The sequence below is a fragment of the Cydia splendana genome, chromosome 5 (assembly GCF_910591565.1).
Source record: "Cydia splendana chromosome 5, ilCydSple1.2, whole genome shotgun sequence".
Lineage (NCBI taxonomy): Eukaryota > Metazoa > Arthropoda > Insecta > Lepidoptera > Tortricidae > Cydia > Cydia splendana.
The window spans coordinates 13,084,122-13,101,200 of NC_085964.1; the positions used below are offsets into that span (position 1 = coordinate 13,084,122).

Genomic DNA, 17,079 nt, shown 5'->3' on the forward strand with positions numbered 1-17,079 from the left:
TATTATAGAAAGATATGGAGTAGTTATATCACGTTTATGGTGTTACAAGCGCAATTTTATTAAAATACAAGCTAAAATTGCAATACACCGCTGGTCCAATATTACAGGGTTCTATGTTTCACTTTTATCGAACTGTTTGAACATTATCATAGTGACATTAAGTCGAATTTCAACTATCTTGAAAATATAGAACCCTGTAATATTGGACCAGCGACACTTACTGTGCCGCTGTGTACATCTACATACAAGGGATACAAAAATAATGAGAAAGCTACGTTCCCAGACATTTGCATTAAAAGTGGTTACAATAGGTATTCCAGTGTAGAGAGTGTGTAGTAATCAAGTCTAGTCGCGGATCCTAGATTTTCCCCAGGGTTGCATGTTCCCTAACCATGGTTCGATCACTCTACAGCCTCGTTTAAGTAGCGTAAAGCAAAAGTAACTATGGTTACTAGGCGACGATAAATGTCTCAACTACCTTACCTACTGACTAGACTTAAGGCGACGGTAGCGGTGGGTAAAATTTCAGATTCTGTCAATTTACCCCATTTCACACACAAGCGCACTTCACGCACACTACCTCACTTTACTGGGACAGGTCAGTGACCCATCATGTTTTTTTTAAGATTGGACTTTTAGTTTAGTATTGACCACTAGCCTCCTTTGAGGGTAAAAGCGTTCCATTGAAAGATGAAAGAGAAACAATGCATTTAATCTTGCTTTCCTTGTCTGTTCATGTCACACGTGACGTACTTACCTATTTAATTAATTTGATTGTTGACTGTTTTACTACCTAATATTGCATTGTCGAGATACGCGTTTTGTACAATTAAAGCGAATAAAACAAGATGTCATTAAGTCAGATGTAAAATGTTATTTACTACTCTATACGGTTTTTCATAAGGTGCAAAATCCATTCAATAGGAATTTAAATAAATAAAGTTTCAGCAGGGTGGCAATTCCATTTTGGCGGATAAAGCGAAACAGAATAGTTCTATCGAACCTGCTTACAAATTTTCACGAGAATCAGTTGAGAAATGTGATCTGCAAAGGAGAACATACAAAAGCATTTTTGCCCAAGCTGAAACGGAGACCTTTGCTAACGCTCGGCCAATGATGGTTTAGGTACACCTATAAAAAATGGTTGTCCCTGCTGTAATTTTAATATCTTTATATTTCAACGGTATAGTTTTGCCTTCAAAAATAATCGGTATCGCTAAACAATAGCGGTACCTTACTACTTATACGTTCACGAAATCGGTATCTGCATAACTTGATTGTTAGTAAACTAACCTGAAAAATAATCTCAAAACCACCGAAACATTTATGTACAGTCACTTGCAATAATATGTTACGTCATTAGCGCCAACTTTGCCTCCAGGGAAACTTTGCCCAAAACGACAATTTTAAACAAATTCGTTAATGTAGAAAAAAATATAATAGTTAAGGCCACCCTGCTATTTTTAGTAGAAAATAGGTTATATTTCTGACAAAACTATATACCAAACTTGTGCATAACTTGACTTGGGAATTTAGAGTTTGAGCGAGTTGTCTAATATAGGGTATATTTCGGCGGCCAAAAAATTGATAAATAATGAATGCAAGTAGAAAAAATTGAGAACCCTTTGACAAATATTTCCGGGTGTGAGTTATAACACATGAAGCATAGATTATGTCTATTGAGATTTAAACTAAAAAGGCCTAAATACACAAAAGTTTTAGCGGTGGGCAAAGTAATCCGGTAATTTGGCATCTATACCAACATTGCCCACCACCAAAAACGGATTAGGGTTGTCACTTTCATCTAATTTACCCAACTTCGCAAGTAAAAGAAGGTTATGTTTGTACACTAAAATAAATTTATAAATATATACTGTATTTAATTTGTCTTATTATCCTTTATTTAGATGTTTTATCCCGTTAACGAATGAAAAACACAACAAAAATCATATTTTTGGCCATTAAACTATTGTAACAGATTTTCTCAAAAGTGACAATCCTAGCCTTTGTAAAATGCTTAGGCGAGCCTTATTTGGAAATGGGCAAAAACGGGTAGGCAACATTGCCCAGCAAATTTATTTTAAAGTTTTTACACTTATCGCTAAGTTATTAACAGGGAATGGTAGGATTGCCCAAAACCTTTAAGTGATCCTTAGACATCATCATCATACGAGCTGTATTTGAATATCAAATTGACGTGGGCAATGTTGGCAAAAACCCCGGATATCTTTGCCCGCCCTCTAAAACGCAAAAAATGGGTAAAAATACGATAAAACTATTTTTTTTTTTTCAAATAAACTGATGCGTTTGATCACAATGGACGTGCTGAGCAAAAAAAGTCATATGATGTGATGTTTTTTGAGAAATTCGTTTTAAAAAATAAGCGGGCAAAGTTGGTGATAATGACGGTACCTACTCTTTGAAGGCCGCAAAAATATGTGACATGGTCTTATGGTTCTACAAATAAGATCGTGTCAGATGTTTTTGCGGCCTTCGTTGTGTAACATAAATTGCAGGCGACTGTACATTTGGAATAATTATTTTATTTAGTTTCAACGAAAGTTTCAAGTTTAGTACGAAAATACTTCAGATATGCAATATGCACAAAATGTAGACCTAATCGAAATAAAACATTGCTTTTTATAGGTAATTTATAAAACATTCGATACATAGGTATACATAACAATAACTAGAGCGCTATTGGCCTGTAAGCTTCATCTCGGTCTCCAAAGCCGCAAGAACTCGCTAGTACTTAGTGCTGGTCTAGCCGTTATTTTTTCTTGAAGATTTTCAGAGAACAGCACGTACACGCATTATACATATAGACGGAACGAACCGCATAATCATTATCATTTATTCGTCGCAATCCATGGTATTACAGATCTAGGTACAAGACTTTCAGGTATTACTTATACGAATTACATAACTCTTCCTGTTAATAGGCATTATTTTAAGATAAAAGTTCTATAATATAATACAAGATTACATATGTCATCAAAATTCATTGACGTACAGAAGTCAAATACGTTTTTAAACTGACGCAAAATGATACCAGCATAATAAAAATTGATCCCAATCAGTAAAGATGAGTCTTTAAACTTTTTTTCATTTTAAGCGAGTTTTGAAGGAACATAATACTTAAATTCGACTGTAATCGTATTGTTTTAAGATAGTTTACTGCGGTTTTCAACCATTATAACAGCAAATCAAATTTAAATGAGACGCGAGCTGATATTAATGTACCCTATTTTTTGAAATACAATTTATCTACTGGTATACTTTCTCGTGTGCGTATATGATTTAATGTCAATATAATTGTCAAAAGCAAGAAAATCAAGCTGTCATTTTCATTTGAAGAAGTACACGTGTGCTCCGGTGTAGCCCCAACGGGCATCTGACTTGAAGAAGAATTTTGAGTGATGTCGTCAATGTATGGAAATTGTTCGAAAGTTTACATTTGAGATTGAATTTCTGTGTTGTCTTTGTGAGTAAAAATATAAATCGATAATAAATTGGTAGCTGGATTATCTAGCTTTCAGAATCATACAATAATTCAATTACTGTCAAAGACAAAATTGTTTTGCTTCCGTCTCAAACGGAACTCCATATTTTGATTTTTTGATACTTTTAGTGTCGATTTGTAGAGAATAACAGCAAATTAAAAATACAATGGCATGAAGAGTCGGTACACGGTTTCTTCGTGAACAAATTTACGTGTAATTTAATGCAATTATTAAACATTTATTGAACAAATTATGGTTACAAAGTGAGGTCTAAATCGAAAACGTCATATACCGGCCCCTTAAGGCCGGTACATTGAAATGATTTATTAATGTTAAATGACAAAAGCTAGCTTATTCATGACATCATTCAGTGTCCTTGCTGTAAAACCCATCTCAAGCCAACGCATTTAGAATGGTAAAGCAATTGAACTCAAAAACAAGCTAACTAAATTACGTAAGTAATTACGTAGCAACTTTAAATGATATATGACGCTTTTATTGACTAAAGCCAAACTGCACCTAAGGCCAAACAATATTGTCTTGATGGAACTAATTGAAATGTTACACTTTAATCTTGTTTCAACTGATTGGAAATAGGTAGTAAACTATTTGTACTTTTTTTTACTTTTCAGGCAGTATGCAATCAGACAGCTTGCCCGATCGACTGCTCCGGGATCAAAGGCGAACTAGGAGACCCGGGCCCCCCGGGCCCTCCAGGGTCCCAGGGAAACTACGGTGAGGACGGCCCCGAGGGCCGCCAAGGGCCCCTCGGAGAAATTGGTGACAGAGGAGAACCGGGAGATATAGGAGACAAAGGAGAGCGGGTTCGTATTTACACTCTGACATCGACACAATTATAAATTAAAATAAAATAGATACCTACAAATACATACCTTAGCTACGTGTAACTTCAAATAATTGAAACGGGAATAGTTTTCCAAATAACGTATGAAATACTGCTACTTTATTTTATGATTGAGGTACAGAATTACAGATCACAGATTCTACCACGGCAAGAAATATTTTGTTATTGTTTATTTTTATTTCAGGGTTCAGATGGACCATACGGACGAATGGGATTCCCTGGAAATGATGTAAGTAAATTGTTAGATAGTACTGTTGTTAATGGCCTACTTATCGGAATAATGAATAAGGAAGCAATGAATAACTATGTAAAACTTTAATTAAGTATATTTATATTTACACATTAATATTTCGTATTTATTTTCGTTTAGGGATCACAAGGACCAATTGGTGTTCAAGGCCTCCCGGGTTTGGATGGTTGCAGCGGTTTTGACGGTACTTCAGGGCCACCGGGCCCTATTGGATTCCCTGGAGAGAGAGGTCAACCTGGGCTTCCAGGAGATAAAGGCCCACGAGGTATGGCAGGAGACGGAGGAGCCAACTCGAGAGGCACGAAAGGAGACAGGGGCGAGAAGGGATTTCCTGGTTCATTCGGGTTACAAGGACCTAGAGGCTATGCTGGCGAAGCTGGCTCAGCCGGTGAAGATGGTGAACAGGTACCAAACTCAATATACCTATAATTTAGCACTATTGTTCAATAAGTCCGCTATTTATGGTATAACTTTGCACTAAATGTAATTGTAAAAAATATAACGGTTACTTACTTACCTATGCGGTATCAAGACGTAACCAATATTACGTTTTCGTCCGGATCCGAATATTGATTTAAATAACAGTAGATTTAATTTACATAAGTACGTCTCTAAATCTAGTTCCTACATCTAGGGCCCACCGGGACCTCGAGGAAACCCAGGTAGCTGGGGAGCACCCGGCGAAGATACGGTAGGACCTAAAGGTGACAGAGGCGATATTGGTCTCGATGGCGAGCCTGGATCAAAGGGTACCGTTATATACGTTGGCATCGACGAAGCTCGACAAAACGTTACCATCATATCCAAGGGATTTAAAGGTTACAGGGGAGAAAGAGGAGATAGAGGAGATAAAGGTGGACGGGGGGAACTTGGAGCAAGAGGACTAAACGTAAGTATATCTATTCTTACTATTAATTTACTCTCGAAACTATACTCCCCATAACATGAAAGTTGTTCTTGTATCGCCCATGATTTATCTGCTTTGCCCAAAGGCGAAGGTTGACCGGCTAGAGAATGCTTTGCATTAAGTCCGCCATTTGCACGATAAGTTTCTTCCTTGTAAATTTAAAATAAGTTTTTGGCAAACATTTCATTTTTGGTACAAGCTTTTATCGCTGACTGTACTTTTCTTACGACCGACAACTAATACTCATCGAGACAATTCTAAAAACTCCTAACACAATTAGGCTGTGCTGTTTCATCACAGAGTTCCTATGGCCACCTGTCTCCATCATCAGATCAGTTCGACAGTACCATATTATTGTATTGTCATCAGAACTACATACAGCTGCCAATTTTCATGACGCTAAGATCCTTGGAAGATGGTTAAATTAGTTACCTTAGATTCCATTTATTATTATTTATTATTAATTTACACAACATATTCCACATTATCAATTTATCATACAGAGCTGGTTCCTACACTAGGGCTTGCCTGTGTCGTAGGTAACCAATACAAGAGAAAAAAATACACATAATGCGCGAAAATATAAATTAGCCTAAAAGGTTACATAAACGATAGAACAGAATAAGACTAAAAATTGAAGCTAAAAATAAGAATACAAAAATACAATTAATAAAACACTTATTTAACAATCTAACACTAATTATAATACAAGGAAAGCGAAGTGAATGTCCATGCAGGGTATATGTAAATGTGTGTATGCGTGTGTGTGTTGGTGTAATATATATATATGTGTGTTTGTGTGTGTAAGAGTTATGTGTTTTTATTGAGTTACACTCAGTAAGCTCTCAATATCCTCGTAATAAAGGGTTTTGAGCCACCCATTACATAGTTAGTTACATAGTTACAGGTCGAGAGTTCCTATGGCCACCTCCTGTCTCCATCATAAGATGAGTTCGACAGTACCATATTATTGTATTGTCATCAGAACCACATACAGCTGCCAATTTTCATGACGCTACGATCCTTGGAAGATGGTTAAATTAGTTACCTTAGATTCCATTACATAGTTACATACAGGTCGACCTAATAAAAGCTTGTTAATTAAAATAACCAAAACATCGGAGCAATATTGCAGATGAGTACGACACGCGTGCACTTGTTTTTAACAAGCTTTTATTAGGTCGACCTGTATGTAACTATGTAATGGAATCTAAGGTAACTAATTTAACCATCTTCCAAGGATCGTAGCGTCATGAAAATTGGCAGCTGTATGTAGTTCTGATGACAATACAATAATATGGTACTGTCGAACTGATCTGATGATGGAGACAGGAGGTGGCCATAGGAACTCTCGACCTGTATGTAACTATGTAATGGAATCTAAGGTAACTAATTTAACCATCTTCCAAGGATCGTAGCGTCATGAAAATTGGCAGCTGTATGTAGTTCTGATGACAATACAATAATATGGTACTGTCGAACTGATCTGATGATGGAGACAGGAGGTGGCCATAGCTCTGTGATGAAACAACGCAACCTAATTGTGTTAGGGGTTTTTAGAATTGTCTCGATGAGTATTAGTTGTCTGTCGTAAGAAAAGTACAGTCAGCGATAAAAGCTTGTACCAAAAATGAAATTTTTGCCAAAACTTATTTAACACGCTTTTATTAGGTCGACCTGTATGTAACTAACTATGTAATGGAATCTAAGGTAACTAATTTAACCATTTTCCAAGGATCGTAGCGTCATGAAAATTGGCAGCTGTATGTAGTTCTGATGACAATACAATAATATGGTACTGTCGAACTGATCTGATGATGGAGCCGGAAGATATGAACTGGAACTTCATGATGGAACATCGTATCATAGCTGTGTTTGGATTTGTTAGAAAATTCTTGTAATGAACTTTGGCCACGATTAGGTTTCAAGGTCTGATGATGAAGCCGGAAGATAGGCACTGGCATTCCATGATGGAATATCGTATCATAGTCGTGTTTGCACTTGTGAGAAAGGTCACGTAATGGGTTTTGAACACGATCAGGTTTCAAGGTTATAACAAACCTATTATATATTGACTTGTAAATATTGAATGTCAAAGCGTGTTTTTCTAGTGTTTTTAAACTATTAATTTATTTATTTTTTTATATAGGGACCTTTTGGTACTCGCGGTCCGCAAGGCTACAAAGGCGAAGAAGGTGAAGAAGGCCCTAGAGGAAAACCTGGTCATCGTGGTGCACCAGGCCCAGACGGCCTAAAAGGAGACAAAGGTGCTCCCGGATATGCAGGGCAAGATGGAAATGATGGGCTACCTGGCGAGCTAGGAGAAGACGGAAGACCGGGAACCCCGGGAGAACAGGGATTCCAAGGACCTAAAGGAGTGTTCGATGAATCTTTTAGCGAACCATTAAAAAGGGGTGCACCGGGTCCCCAGGGTCCTGTTGGTGAAACCGGCTTTATGGGATACCCTGGTTTAGACGGCGAACCTGGTTCTCCTGGTATAGTGGGACCAACTGGGCCACCGGGACCTCCAGGATTCCCGGGTCGCGACGGTAATCCCGGAATATCGCCTAAAGGTGAAACAGGCAGTAGTGGCTTCCCTGGCTCGCAAGGACCTCGAGGCTTACCTGGCAACCCTGGCCGACAAGGATCCGCCGGACCTAAGGGTTTCGCAGGCAATACAGTGAAGGGTGAACCCGGTGACGCTGGCATGTCGGGTTTAGATGGCTTGCCTGGCCTTCGAGGAGATATTGGTGATACTGGATTTAGAGGGCCGCCAGGTTATCCTGGAACAGGAGTTTACGGAGCCGGGCCACCTGGAGAAGACGGAAGGCCTGGCCGGCCCGGAGAAGTGGGTGACACTGGTGATCCTGGCTTACCAGGATATTACGGATCTAAAGGACAACGTGGTGATGACTGTCCTTTTTGCCAATCAGGTAAGGTTATTTGATATCGTAATGGATACAAAAAGCTTTAGTAATTTATTCAACTGCTGTTACTAGGTATTACAAGTATACTTAATACTGAATAGCAATAAACTTTACCAAGCTAGTGTAATCTGGATATGGATGCATTAAATATTAACACAGACGCAAACCGCAATCACATGAACCTGCACATTCGTAACAGTTGTAGGAATTTTAACGGATTGAAAGGTGATATTAAATAATCCGACCTATCGATTTTGGGCTAAATTATTCGTTTTGTTCCTGTCCTTTTTTAAACCGTATTTCAAATACACAAACATTGCTCGCGTTCTATAATATTGCTCGTTTCATCCTTTTAAATTAAATTAGGTTTTCAAGGTCTAGGTAAAATGCGACTAGTGTTAAAAGTGATAAAAATCTAGAGAGAAGTCCGATAAGAAGTCAACCCTGCCTGACAGGTGTCAACTCAGTATTCAGATCTCAGGTCTGGGGGCCGATTTTTGAATTCCGATCGCTCGATTTCAGCACTCGAAAATCGGAGAAAAACGGAGAAATGCTATTTTTTGAAATACGAGCGATAGAAATTGGGAATCGAGTGGTATTGACCACTCGTTTTCAATTCTATTAGTAGAATTTAAATGCCTAGTAGTGGAGATATTATTGAACGAAATACACAAAAACGAGCGGTCGAAATGCAAAAATCGGGCCCCAGTTTTGTTTTGACGATCATATGTCTATATGGGACCCATTACATTAAAGCAATACAAAAGTCAGAAATATCAGTCAAAGACTGACAATCGTAATCTACGCGCAAAATTCCATTTACTAAACGGTGTCGCCATCAGATATATCGGAGCGGCCAGGGTACTTACTCAAAAATATCTGTACATCCACTCTAACGCCTTGACAATAGAGGATTGTTCAGATATTTGGGAGCACCTTGGCCGCTCCGATATATCTGATGGCGACTGTACTTGACCGTGATGTCACGATCGATGATCGAAGGACAACAAGAAAATTGCGATTTTGACGGTGAAATATTGCGTTTATGTCATGTTTATGTATATAGTTGCCATACAATCTATTGTGTTGGTAATATGTACGGAATCGAATGGTACCATTTTTATTTCGTTTAGGAAATTAAAGAAAGTAAATATTGAATTCTTGAAACTGAGCCTTGAAGACCTTGAAGTGTCTTCGTAGTTTGTTTTGTGTTTAACTAGATTTTGTTATAAAATTCAACATGTGTCATAAATCATCATAGGTACCTATTGGAATGATCATTTTGTTTGTAGGGGCACCTGGTCCGCGAGGAGCCATAGGAGAGCCAGGCAACCGTGGCCCGGATGGTCTACGGGGCCCCGAAGGTTTACCCGGACCCCGAGGAACAATGGGCGAAAAAGGAACAGACGGAATGCCCGGACTGAAGGGCAGCAAAGGAACTGACGGGCCGTCTGGTGCCCGAGGACGGAAAGGTTTTGCTGGAGCGCCTGGTGTACTACAGAGGGAATCTTTTGCTCTCACTATGGCCGACGTCGGTCCCCCGGGTGACACAGGTACGATACTGCAAACCTACTATTCTCTTTTTTGCGAAACCCATATTTCTCATGATCGTTGTTTACATCCGGCGGAACACCAATGTGTAAGTTGAAACGTTTAAAAAAGTGTAATTTTGTAGGCTTCATCGGCGAACCTGGCATTCCTGGCGATCAAGGCATGCCTGGCTTCCCCGGTCTATCGGGACCAATAGGCATGAAGGGCCAATCTGGTGATATGGGACGGCAAGGCCTGCGTGGGCGAGACGGTCTGAATGGCAGTGACGGCTTGCCTGGGCGGCGTGGCATGGATGCAAACGCATACTACATTCATTTTCTTCAGGGACAAAAGGGAGAACCAGGCCTCAAGTAATTCATATTATGTATCTTTAATTATTTCGCTTTCCATTAATGTAGTACCGTACGGAGTCAATTGTTTTGTATCATCTGTTTTGGTGGAGAATATAGAAGATGGAAAGTCAATGTACATACAACGTCTACTTTGACTGTTTCAGAGGTCTACCCGGTTTACCAGGTGACGACGGCCCTGTAGGAGAAACAGGAGAAGCCATTGGGAACGAATTTAATGTCAAAGGGGAGAAAGGTTTCACGGGACCACCAGGATTTCAAGGTACGCAAATTACGCAATGAACATTTTACTGACATACTTTTTTGTTTAGTATGCTTTAGGTAAGCAGGTAGTTAACATTTTATATTAGCTTTTATTTTAGTTTGTATCGTTGTATCTCAACACTTATATGTATATGCGAGAAATAAAAAAAATATTAGATATACCTGCAGGGTGATCGGTAATAAAGTAAGAATATGGATAAATTACTAATCATGCCAGGTAAATTTTTAAGTTATTTTACTTCGACTAAAATGCAGATTGTCCCGTTCAGTACCGATTGAACTCCCATGTATGTTCAGCGTATATTCATGGTTTCGGATAAATCAGCGAAATTTGGCTCGATATTGGAAGTTTTTAAAATCCTCTACCTCTATCCTCGATCCGTACTGAAAGTGATACAGAAGAATTAAAAAAATATATCGTCGAGGTTTGGTAGGTTCGCGTTTCTTCAGCCTATATTCTGGTGGCAAATGATAATATTTATATTTATGCTGGTGTTTAGGAGAACCTGGGCGAAAAGGAGAACGAGGGACTACAGGTTTTGACGGGTATCCTGGCGAAAAAGGCGACCAAGGTTTTACTGGAATTAGCCAACGCGGTGAAAAGGGCATAAAAGGAATAGCAGGAGAGAAGGGCGACTGGGGCCTTTACGGAGAACCCGGGCTTCCAGGACAGAGAGGAGATGAAGGATTCGCCGGAATCCCTGGACTAAAAGGATTCCGCGGTGACGCAGGTGCTCCAATCATACCTGGGGAGCCAGGACTTCCCGGCAACCGAGGCATCATGGGTGACCAAGGAGAACCCGGTTATATGGGAATTCCTGGTCGTCCTGGTCAAATGGGGTCGAAAGGAGAACAGGGAGGACCTGGAGAGCCAGGTCCAAGAGGACCAATGGGATTCCAAGTAAGTTCACCTATGGTAGTTATCATTAGAATTATCGTATTTAAGAGCACTATTTTGCACTTTAGTTATATTGTGTTACTTGATGCACTGTTAATACCTAAGCTGTATTGAAGTTATTCCAATTAGGGTTATTCTGATGGGTTTTTCAGCGAGTTTTGAGAGAGTAATGTTCGTACATAATTGTTTTCCCCTTAAAACTGATGACTTAATTTAATTGTATGTATTGATCAAAATGTCAAGAAAACAGTAATCGTTTCAGATATAAATTTTTAAATCGGTTAATCTAGGCTAGGTAACCGTGGACTGGTATTTCTTATACCGGATCTTAGACCATAATCATATTAAAAGGACGTAAATGGCGAAAACGCGCTTCATTATGCGCGGCCCGATACACACTTGGCCTGTTTTTCTATAGTTAAATATTAGTTAGATTTTTACGTACATAATGCTAGAAATAGTTGACAGCTGATAATGGTGTGAAAAGCTAAAGCCCATGACGGACACGAATGTTTCACATATAACTAATATTATATACCTTCCGCACTACCTATATATATTTTCATTTGGATATGGATTAAGTAGCTTTCGTAACCTTATAATGCCACAACGATCACACCACAACTCATGAACTATCTATTAAATATCAATTTATTTTAACAGGGACGTAAGGGCATGGAAGGGGTCGTCGTCAGGGGTGCACCAGGCATTCCGGGGCGTAACGGCCCAAAAGGACTGCCTGGCTTTGCAGGAACCCCAGGCCTTCCAGGCGAACCTGGTCTGCCTGGTATTGATGGTCCAGATGGGATAAAAGGAGAGGCTGGAAGAAAAGGTTTCCGTGGTCTAACAGGTTTACCCGGTAAAGGCGGAGCTTTTGGCTTTCCAGGCTTAAAAGGTAAACGGGGACTCCCAGGAGAAAATGGAGATTATGGCGACGTTGGTCTACCCGGAGAAGTTGGTACACCAGGCAGACCGGGCATGCAAGGTCCAAATGGTATTAAAGGAGAAAGAGGTGATTTTGGATATATGGGTCGCATGGGATTACCGGGTCCAGCTGGAATTAAAGGAGACAGAGGAGATTATGGCTTTACGGGACCGAAAGGAGAACCTGGTGAAAGGAGTTTTAGCGGACTGAAAGGTGATATGGGAGAACAAGGAGCGATGGGTTTCCCCGGTGAGCCAGGCTTAGATGGGTTAATAGGTCCAAAAGGTGACGCTGGAGATGACGGTTTGGTTTATAATGGAGGTCCTGGTCCTAAAGGTGAAAAAGGTAACAATGGACAATATGGACCACCTGGAGAACGTGGCCGTAAAGGAAAATCGGGAGAAATTGGACTCACAGGACAGCGTGGCGAAATAGGAGATAAAGGTTTCCCTGGACATCCTGGCAAACCAGGAAGAAACGGGTTAGATGGTCTGAAAGGAGTGAAAGGTTCAATTGGATTCTCTGGATTTTCTGGTGGCAAAGGCGAAAAGGGCTTCCGTGGGCGACCAGGAAGACCTGGAAATGCTGGTTTAGACGGCTTACCCGGTTTACAAGGTTTACCAGGCGACAGAGGACTACCGGGATCGCCGGGAGAAAGAGGCGAGCCGGGATTGATCAGTTATGGGCATGGTACCAAAGGAGACATAGGAGACTTAGGATTAGACGGTATCCCGGGAAACCCCGGAGAAATAGGTGCACCCGGATATCCTGGACTAAAAGGTATTAAAGGTCAACGTGGTGAAATTGGTTATCGAGGTCAGGAAGGTGATCAAGGTCTGCCTGGTCGAAAAGGTGAGACTGGCAGCCAGGGGCCTCCAGGTATGCCAGGTTTGCGTGGTTTAAATGCTGAAAGAGGTGAACCCGGTACACCTGGTATTGATGGCCTGGATGGATGGTATGGAGCGATGGGACAAAAGGGGGCTCCAGGAGAATATGGCCTTGATGGCCCTCGAGGCAAGCCAGGAGTTCCAGGCCTCGTCTTTCATGGTCCCAAAGGAATAAAGGGGGATCAAGGTGCACTAGGCAGGCGAGGATTCTCAGGAGCACCCGGAGAAGTAGGATTACCAGGACCTACAGGTCTCAGTGGAGAAAAGGGAGATAAAGGTGAAGTCGGATATATAATAAACCCAAAAGGTATGTCAGGCGATGTAGGTTGGCCAGGTACTGAAGGACTTACAGGAAGAAAAGGCGAGAGGGGCAATGATGGCAGAAATGGTTATATTGGTAGGCGAGGCGCTCCTGGTTTAAAAGGATTCGAGGGAGACATGGGACTTCCGGGTGAAATTGGAAGTCTAGGACTAAAAGGCATAAAGGGTGAGAGGGGTGATGTTGTTGCAGCCTCCCAAATTATACCAGGTCCCAAAGGTGACATTGGCTTCCCAGGAATTGATGGTTATAAGGGAGAACCGGGTAGACCAGGAGCACCAGGAAGAAGCGGATACCATGGCATAAAAGGAGAAAAGGGAGACATTGGTTTCCAAGGATTCTCTGGTCTGCCGGGACCACCGGGACTTCAAGGACAAAAAGGCATCCGTGGTTTCAGAGGCGAGGATGGTACCAGCGGGCGCCCAGGAATACCTGGTATACCTGGCCCTCCGCCACCGGTCCCGAAATCAAGAGGCTATTATTTCGCAATTCATTCACAAAGTAGTATGATTCCGCAGTGTCCGCCTGGATCTAATCCTCTGTGGGACGGCTTCTCACTAATGCACATTGTTGCTAACGGCAAAGCAAATGGACAGGATCTTGGTATGTATTTTGTTTTTCTAAGAAACATTGCTCGTTTACTAGATTATTTTAAATAATTAATCAACAAGTTATTTATCAGGTGCACCGGGTAGCTGCTTGCGCAGATTCACTACGATGCCCTATATGTTCTGCAACCTGAACAGTGTGTGCAACTTTGCCGAACGAGAGGACTACAGTTACTGGCTGTCGACTAATGAAGCCATGCCAATGGACATGACTCCGATTCGAGGAAACTCCATCGGACCTTACATATCAAGGTACACTCTCTGAAATATTTAATTTAGCTGACATATAGCTATCACGTTACAAAATGTCACATATCAATATGGTAAAAACTCTTTTAAGGTACTTAGGCACTCGTACGACGTACACACCACGCATACTTATAGAGATTTTTTGTGTGTTGAAGCTATAGGGCTTGAAAGCAAGCTCAAGTTAGACTGACACAGGTACATAAGTTTAACATGTGAATGACTCTGTATGTGTCCCTGTGGCATCATAAAAACCAAGCGTAATGGAGTGCGGGTTTTTAAATAGGATGGTAGATATTTGTGGAGAATGTCTAGATCGAGGTCGAGATGGTGTGATGAGGATTACTACATTAATTATAATGTGTCGGGATTTCTTTAATTGTTTATGTCACAAACCTACTATTATAAGGATGCCATGTGGAGGATAATATATTATTAGCACCTAAAACCTATTTTATCGTTGCTCCAGGTGCCAAGTGTGTGAAGCACCAACGAGGGCTATTGCACTACACAGCCAAACTACAATAGCGCCGTCCTGTCCAAACGGCTGGGAAGAACTGTGGCAGGGATACAGTTTCTTGATGGTAAATATAACTATTCAGTAAACACGGGTGATTAGAAAACACAAACCCGGTACACTTGAAAATCGATATAGTGACTCGCGCAAAATCATATCATTCTATGTAGCACAGAGAGATTAAACTCTCTATAACTTCATTATTATACAGATATTGTACGCATAGGAAGTCAAGCACATCAAAAAGTCCTCGATTGTGAGATGCATAGGAATATTATAAATATGAGAGATTTAACATCATTATTTTTCATCCCTCAGCACACAGCGGGCACCGATGCAGCTGGCCAAAATTTGGTCTCTCCTGGGTCTTGTATGCGAGAGTTCCGTATCCGCCCCTCCATAGAGTGCAACGGCTTGGGTCGGTGCAACTACTTCGCGATGGGAATTGGCTTCTGGCTTTCTACTATTGAAGACAATAAGATGTTCGCAAAACCAGACCAAGAGACGCTTAAATCTGACCATATCAGGAAAGTTAGCAGGTATGTAATAAGATGGTATTTATCACGTATTTATTGTTTTACCGGCTACAGTAATAAGGTGTAGTTTAATGTTTACTTTAGGTACACAGTTACAAAAGGGCGGTAGTTTCTAAGGAATGTCTCAGATCGCGGCTGTTTGGCACCAGAGCCGACGCTATTAAGACAAACATAGTCACATATTCTAAATTATGGATTTATCACAGTCTGTGTAAATTAGGTAACCTACTTACAAAATTGTATATTAAACGTTTGGAAAACTACTACCTACCTGTGAGTTCAGATCAAACCTTTCGCGGGTGGTCAAAAATTAACGAAACGAATTAAATTTGGGCTCGTTATAATCGTCTTTAGAAGTAGGGGTTTAAAACTTGTATCGAAAATGTTATTCATTTACAAAAACTTATTGATCATTCTGTCATTCCAGATGTTCTGTCTGTATGAGGCGCTGGCCCGCCGCCTCTAGCCAACAGCAAGGCGACTTACGAGCCGTGCCCAACGCGGTCGTGAGGCAGAACCCGCGGTACCCGCCGTACGGCCGCCGGCCCGGCTACCCCTACCAAGGAACCCGAAGGCGCGTCGCCGGCTGGCGGAACCGACGTCGCCAGGAACAGCCGGGCTCATAATCGAACGATTTTCGTAGAAATGTAATATAGAACTCGTGTCATTTTTCTAAGCACTTACCGTTAATCATTTCATTCGGAAAAACAGTGGTACCTAGCGATAGGTGAGCGAGATTTGAAAGTCAACGTTATTACATACCAAAGATACTTAGTAATTTTTTCCGAATATTTTTATGTTTCCGCAAGATTGATAGTATGAAATACTGTCGCTTCGCGACACGATAGTGTGATACTGTGCTGCCGATGAACTTACCTATACCTAATAGGTATCTAATCTAGTAGTAATTAGAGTTTAATTTTAAGTAACAATTAACTTAAATAAAGTATCACTGCCTTCTTTAGAGCAATAATTTAATTTAAGTAATTACTTTCCTAATAGATGTTCAATGTGCTGGAAATGCAAGGTAATATATATTGGTATAGGATCAATCGATAGAAAATTAACATGTACCGATTATCTTGATTATTTGAATTTGTAACTGAGTAGATTTGGGGTAAATTGTGATAATAAGTACTTATACCTAACTATTGTAATTTGTAATACGACCCGAACAATACCTAGGTTTATGGTTTTTTCTCATGTAAATATTAAAAACAAGGTCTTCCACTGTATAATAATTCATGTAACTAGAGCCTAGTTACATTAATTACTATAGTTACTAGGCGCAAGATTTTTGTTACTGCTGCATACAAATACATAAAAAATATATATAATACTAGAAAATGTTTCATACCTACATAGTATTTATTACATAGATACATATAGTAACCTGAAATAAATACAATAGTTTCGTTAAGTCAATCCTACTTAGTTACCCCTCTGCAAATGAAACTTAAATTTTCTAAGATATATTTTCTGTAAATATAATATAATTATTGAAAATAAAATGTTATAATACAATA

General features: G+C 40.2%; 1 protein-coding gene across 1 annotated transcript in view; it reads left to right on the top strand.

Moving 5' to 3' along the window:
• LOC134790721 (collagen alpha-1(IV) chain-like) overlaps positions 1–17,066 on the top strand; it is a 35,847-nt gene extending 18,781 nt beyond the window's left edge. Inside the window, exons 2-15 of the mRNA XM_063761630.1 lie at positions 4,136–4,327; positions 4,553–4,597; positions 4,739–5,023; positions 5,253–5,507; positions 7,675–8,458; positions 9,745–10,005; positions 10,128–10,353; positions 10,500–10,615; positions 11,118–11,518; positions 12,179–14,249; positions 14,329–14,506; positions 14,970–15,084; positions 15,336–15,556; positions 15,981–17,066. Of these exons, the coding sequence (XP_063617700.1) occupies positions 4,136–4,327; positions 4,553–4,597; positions 4,739–5,023; positions 5,253–5,507; positions 7,675–8,458; positions 9,745–10,005; positions 10,128–10,353; positions 10,500–10,615; positions 11,118–11,518; positions 12,179–14,249; positions 14,329–14,506; positions 14,970–15,084; positions 15,336–15,556; positions 15,981–16,179 (5,349 nt within the window). The 3' untranslated portion in view covers positions 16,180–17,066. The remainder of the gene's footprint in view (positions 1–4,135; positions 4,328–4,552; positions 4,598–4,738; positions 5,024–5,252; positions 5,508–7,674; positions 8,459–9,744; positions 10,006–10,127; positions 10,354–10,499; positions 10,616–11,117; positions 11,519–12,178; positions 14,250–14,328; positions 14,507–14,969; positions 15,085–15,335; positions 15,557–15,980) is intronic.
• The last annotated feature ends 13 nt before the right edge of the window (positions 17,067–17,079 follow it).